At 34.7% G+C, this 6,573-nt stretch overlaps 1 protein-coding gene across 1 annotated transcript; it reads left to right on the top strand.

Annotated features, from left to right (window-relative positions):
- The first annotated feature begins 1,918 nt into the window (after positions 1–1,918).
- Positions 1,919–2,845, top strand: LOC116163641 (60S ribosomal protein L24). Its single transcript, XM_031477673.1, has 5 exons — positions 1,919–2,064; positions 2,177–2,252; positions 2,305–2,390; positions 2,447–2,608; positions 2,659–2,845. The coding sequence occupies exons 1-5, from the start codon at positions 2,060–2,062 to the stop codon at positions 2,792–2,794; spliced, it is 465 nt and encodes a 154-aa protein (XP_031333533.1). The 5' UTR covers positions 1,919–2,059; the 3' UTR covers positions 2,795–2,845.
- The last annotated feature ends 3,728 nt before the right edge of the window (positions 2,846–6,573 follow it).

The following is a 6,573-nucleotide window of genomic DNA, read 5'->3' as shown; positions in this document are numbered from 1 at the left end:
TAGTACATTTTTTTTTGGAAAAACAACTTGAGTTTTTATGGCGGGCGCTCTTATGGAAATTTACATTGGGTGCAGTCGTACAGAAGACTCTTAAGCGTGATTGCAACTTATGCACAGCTATGTCAAAATTTGCCCGGAACATAAGGTTCACGCAAAGCTGCATGCAGTTTCTTTAGTTTTCGACGAAGAAACCGACCCCAACTTGCCATCCCATATGGGGGTTTTTGTGAATACAAAATAAAGCTTACATCAAAGTGGTCCTCACAAAAATAGTGTTATTTTTATTGAATACGCTGGGTCTCGACATGCAAGTTGTAGCCACTTTTTCCGTATGGCTTCTTTTTTGGGTACGGATATAAACAATTTATTTGGTGTCTAATTTAATATACTTCCAGCAGTAGTAGTAGTCTTCATATAATTGCGAAATGCAGCTAACACTTATATATCCCTTCGGATTTCAATTGCTGCTCCAGTAGAACCATGAAAAATTTCCCCGGAAAATAATACCCACAAATTATTCTCTTGGCTCTACCATTAAGCTACTTTTACACATCCTCAGAGTCCAAACCCTATTAAGTGGACTGGAGTGGTCAGTCCCTAACGCTTTCCACAACCCGGAGTACTAGTGTCGATAAAGTCTCCTTTATCACGTGTAACAAGTCATGATCGAGTCCGATTATTCGAAACTCTACTCCTGTATCGGCAAATGACCGAATCGGAATCGAAAGTTGTTCAAAATGCCGTCTACCGCACACCTCAGGAGTAAACGTACGTGAAAAAAGTGCTACTCATGTTAATATAGTTTTCTATATTACGTTTAATGAGCAATCGTCGAGAATCCTTTTGGATTCCTCTACTCTATGAAGCATTTGAATGATACAGCATCCTTTGAACCGGATTTACTGGAATCGGGTCGGGTAGCATGGATTAGACTTTATCCATGGAGTCATAGCAATCACCCGCCTGGGATACTTAGCTGCGCCACATGTCTATGTATCCATCATGGTAGGGCACCACTTATAGTAGTTATAATTCATCACGAAATCTTTTAAACTATTTACGCTGGGGTTATGTGTTTATAACTGTCAGGACTGTGACGTCACAGACACTGCCATGACACACAACAGCGTTTTGGCGCTAAAATAAAAACCTACAATTCAAATTGCATAAATTTGCAATAATATGGTTTATTTTGCTGTAATATCATATTTTAAAGTTATAGTTGAGGTGTACGAACAGTTATAACAGGTTTTAAAAAATTTGTCATCTACCCTATTATACAATGGTTACTCTTTGATTATACCACGATACTGTACCCGTACCGTGAATTACGCATAAATCCGTTTAACGGATCAACGCAACGGATGAACTGAATACGTTGCGCGAGATAGTAATTTTCGTATTATTGAAACACGACATTGCTGAATTGCTCATCGATTTTTTATTGAGATCAATGCACATAAGGCGCTTTCTTTCGGCTGCTTAGCAATCATGATTTCAAAATCGTGATTCGTAGGATCACGTTTTACGAAAGAACGCGCGAATTTAAATCAAAGTATGGTTGAGTTTACGTAGTACACATTTGCATTCGAATTACGTATTTTTTTTGGATTATGAAAATAAATACAAGTGGAAGTACTTGCACAATTATGCCCCTCTTCAGTTACAAATATTGACTAATCGAACATTTGAGCAAAAATATCCTTGCATTTATAGGTTAGGAATTCGTGATCATAAAACTTTTATGTTCAGTTTGTTTACGATTTTAGCAATCATGATCATAAAATCACATTTCGAAAGAACGTGATGTGACAATCCAAACGCGTTTGGATCACCGAAAGAAAGCGCCTATAGACATGTGCGAATTACCCAACACACCCCGAATTTTACCCACAATAGATACTGACGTCGCTAAAATGAATGCAGCCAATGTCATCGAACTTTAAATATATTGAGTATTGGTAGCAATGCTAAAATTTCTAGTTACATTTTCAAGTTCAACAGTTGGTAATTGTGAAAGTTTTCTTTACGATTTTCGGAGTTCATACCATCATCCAACATGAAGTAAGATTTTACATATCTTCTTTATTTTCAATCATCGATGTATTATAATATATAGTTTTTATATTTTTCGTTATATTTTGTATATTTACTTACTTCTCTTTCTTTATTTTAGGATTGGTTTGTGTGTATACAGTGGGTATAAAATTTACCCTGGACATGGAAAAACATTGGTTAAAGTAGACGGAAAGGTACTTACTAGTTAATTACGTTATATTTGGTTCAATACCGTTTTTATTTCAGTCGTTTACGTTCTTAAATTCAAAATGTGAAGCCGCACATTTAATGAAACGCAATCCTCGTAAAGTTACCTGGACCGTACTTTACAGGTAGTACATTCTTTTTGTTGTATAAGTGGATTCACATTTGCTAATTTCCCTTTTAGACGGAAACATAAGAAAGGTCAGGAAGAGGAAGCTACCAGAAAGCGTACACGTAGGACACAAAAATTCCAACGTGCTATTGTCGGTGCCTCTTTAAATGATATTATGGCTAAACGTAACCAGAGGCCGGAAGTAAGGAAAGCACAGCGTGAACAGGCTATTCGGTGAGTAAATTAAAAATGAAAGTTGGAAGTTTATAACCATATTTTTGTAGAGCTGCAAAAGAACAAAAGAAGTCTACAAAAGCGGCAAAGAAAGCAACTGCACCACCAAAACCAAAGCTGCATCAAAAAACAAAGGCCGCAAAGGTTACACAAAAATCTGCACCCCGTGTTGGAGGAAAACGTTAATTTTTGTGAATTAATGTTTTTATTAAAATAAATGACCAGCATTATTGTACATTATTTACACTTAAAATCTGACCCAGACAATGTGCATCTTGCAATTGTGTACCTACTAATGCTTATCCTTGCACAGTGTAAGTTTAATGTTCACATTGTGTCGAGTATTCTCGGGGGGAGTTTCTTTCTGTGGCTGGTTCTCTTATATATTTTTAACTTTGGTAAAAAGGAATACTTAATCCAGTTGTCCATTTAAGCATTGATTATACACGTATAATCAATGATTTAAGTTTTTAGAATTTTTGTACCTACTCGCAAATTCGATTTATTATACATGAGAGGGTCTCGGTAATTAGAATTTGAGTTTCAAAGGAATTAGCTTTTTACACAATATTAAATATAAAATTTTGTTACACTCAATTCCAGACCTTCTACTATACAGGTCGATTCAAATTTAAGGACCACCATGGGGATCTAGGAAACTGTAAGAAATAGGTAGGTAAATTTGGTAAAGTTGCGTATTTTGATGCAGTTTTGAAATTGAAATAATTTTGAAAAAAAAGGAAATTTTTGCAAAATCGTTTTTATTTTTTACCGAAGTTATTTAAAATAGAATAAAGTTATTTATTTCAAAATAAATGACACTTACCATACATCCCGGTTTGACCGGGATTGTCTCTGATTCACATCTATGTCCCGGCCTGTTTGCCATTTGATCCCGGTTGTTCTGCGTTTGAATTTTAATAATGATTGTTACCGAGTTCATTTATCAGTGTTGTAAAAGACGTGAAATGCCGAAAAGCGTGTTAATATGGGACAAGAGTATAAGACAACAAGCAATTACGGGGGCTGCGTTGCAGTCGCGGGATTCAGATACCTACCTAATAGCGGAAATATTTTCCCTCGGCACCTCTCAATGACCGTGTTACATGTAGCGATTTTTATGAAAAAATTAAGAAACGTAATAATTTGTTAACAAAAGTATACTCCAGCGCAAAGTACCTACAATTGGTATGATAAATGAGTCAAATGCGAGTGTAAAATGGTTGTTTGAATGAAACATTTTTTTACCTACAATTTTTAGTACATTTCCACAAAAATAAAAAAAATGCGCTAGTGTGGAAGGAATTTTTCTGCGTTTATTGCTAAAAAAGTTATTGTAAAAAAACCAAAAAACCGTTTTTTACATGTTCCATAATTTTACACTTTTGCTGTTTATTAACGATCCTTAGAGATCGTTTATAATTTTGTATTGCTGTCTGTCGTCTGTCTGTTGGTCTGTCCGACTGTTCCTTTGTCTGTCTGTTCCTCTATCTGTCCGTGTGAACGATAACTTTGTTTAGAAATGTCCGATTGCTTTTACATCTCCGTTAGTTATGAACTGAATAGCATGAAATTCAATATGGGCAGTTGAGTCGAATGGATTCAAAATTAACAGTGCCCTTTTCGCATCTCGACCATTAATAAACCGAATTGCAAACTTTTTTATTTATAAAAGTATTTAAATGAAATTGATACATAGGCACTTGTAGGGTTGCCATCCGTCCGGATTTCCCCGGATTTGTCCTAGTTTAAGGGACGTCCGGGGGGGTTTTCAATGGTAGTCCGGGTTTGAGGTACTGAGTAGGTGAATTAAAAATCTTTCTGTCAAAATTTAAGCCAACAAGCTAAACTACCACTTTTTTGCAATCCTGCTCATAATGACAACGCTGAAAGAATATTTTCACTATTAGAGTGGCACAACAGTGGCCAAAATAAAGAAATTTATTGAATATTGAAACAGTCTTTTGGAGTTTTTTTAAGAAGCGAAACTCAAAGAAAGTAGAAAACACTTTAATGAACACAAAATGAGCAAAAATATGGAAAAGTAATAACCAAAATGAAACAGATTCAATCAGCGATTTTTGTGTTACTACAACCCCAGAACAAAAAACTAAGAAGGGAAACGTAAACGGGAACAACTGAGTACCAATATAATTAGTTTTGAGAACATTCAATAGATGGCGCATATTTAGCGCGCTTGTTAAAGTTACTAAATCTAGTGACTTTAGTACGTGTCGCCATTATGACAGTTGAATTTTGAATTTTGATTGACAGCTTATTGTGCTTTAAGTATAATTACTATTCATTATTACAATGAATTATGCATATACAAATCGAAAACGTAAATGTTGTGTGACAAATTGTGAAGACGTTTCCCAAAATGGAGCCCGAAGTTTTTATAGAATTGGTTTAGAATATAATGTGGAAGAAATTTACACAAAAGTTTTTGGTTTGTGAACGTCATTTTTCTGGTTGCGCTTTAGAACCTGGAACACGAAGAGGTTTAATTAAAGCGTGTGGCAGTTCGCACATTATCTTTAGCAGGTAACACTAATTGAATTGTAATAAATTGCTACATATTTTGTTTTTAGAACGATCTTGAGAGCATCATAAAGTGTAGAGTTCCATGAAGTTGATCTTGTATCTTGTATATCCATATTAAATTAAATATAACTCTTTGATTGGATTAATTGGAGTTGTTACTTATAAAGTGGTCTGTACTCTTTGAAGCCCCTGACTGTTGAGGTGCATCGGCATTAAACTGAATTTATCTGGATCCCTAACAAACAAAATTGGACTTCACTGGCTGGATTCATTTACCTTTTAGGTTTCAGTTAGTCAAATCCAATGTTATTGTTACAGATCCGGAGAAATGCAGTATAATGCGGACGTAGCTTACATTTTAATATTTAAATTTGGCGCCATTCACGCAAAAGCTGCTGAGAACATACACGAGATGGCGCGTCATTTTTACATTACATTAGAGTTTCCATTCTAAGTTTGTTGTTCTATGACTACAACTAACTATTCATGGCAACGAAAAACAACTCACTACTTTTTCATTACTACCTAATTTTACAATGAATTAAAACTAAATCAAGGCGTTAAGGAAAGCAGGTATTTTCAAATAAAAGGGAGCAAATGCTTATTCTTTCAAAATTCAAAGTAAATACTCGTAAGTGCCCCTTCATACTGGTTTCTTAAGGAGCACTTACGGGTATATTTACTTTGAATTTTGCAAGTATAAGCATATGCTCCCTTTTATTCATATGGGCCATTGTCTCGTGGACTAAACATCTCACTCACCAATAAAACGCCTCATTTATACACTCATTGCATAAATAACTATTAAGGAAGGAAGATATTCTAAACGCTATTGGAAAGACGGATAAATACCGAAGACCTGAAAAGTAAATAGTTCCCTAAACATTTTATTTTACTAAAAGATCAAATTTTTGTTTCATTTAAAAATTATTGTTATTAGCTTCTTATAACTTGTATTTTATTTTGTTAAAAAAGTATACCTATTATTGCTTCATTTAAAGAATTTAAAAATGTAGATAAGCCGTTGCTGATTCCTAACAGTTAAAGAAGATTACTATTATAGTTTCGTGATAGAGTACGCCTTGTTTTATTTAGAAAAATTAATTGTTTGTTTTATTTCTTTAGAAAATATTTTTTATCAAATTCAGTTGATATGTCCGGGTTTATAATCCCTAAATCCGGGGTTTTCACGCTTCCTGTCCTAGTTGGTAGAGTTTTGAGATGGCAACCCTAGGCACTTGGAATAAAGGAAAATCTAACGCCAGTTTCAAAATTTGGTGGTGCGCATGCGCTGTGCCAACTTTTTTAGTTATGGAAGGATTTAAATTAAATTTGATACATAGGTGCTTGGAACAAAGGGAAATCTAACGTTAGTTTCAAAATTTAGGTCTGCGCATGCGCAGTTTTAAATTTCTTATTTA

The sequence above is a fragment of the Photinus pyralis genome, unplaced genomic scaffold (assembly GCF_008802855.1).
Source record: "Photinus pyralis isolate 1611_PpyrPB1 unplaced genomic scaffold, Ppyr1.3 Ppyr1.4_LG2, whole genome shotgun sequence".
Taxonomy (NCBI): Eukaryota; Metazoa; Arthropoda; class Insecta; order Coleoptera; family Lampyridae; genus Photinus; species Photinus pyralis.
The sequence above is the reverse complement of the archived record's forward strand: the minus strand, read 5'-3'. Positions and strand labels throughout refer to the sequence as shown.

Excerpts from the sequence above, each read along its gene's own strand:
- LOC116163641 (XM_031477673.1), top strand. Across the intron at positions 2,391-2,446 it reads ACCTGGACCGTACTTTACAG|ACGGAAACATAAGAAAGGTC; the intron begins GTAGTACATTCT and ends TTTCCCTTTTAG. Across the intron at positions 2,609-2,658 it reads CAGCGTGAACAGGCTATTCG|AGCTGCAAAAGAACAAAAGA; the intron begins GTGAGTAAATTA and ends ATATTTTTGTAG.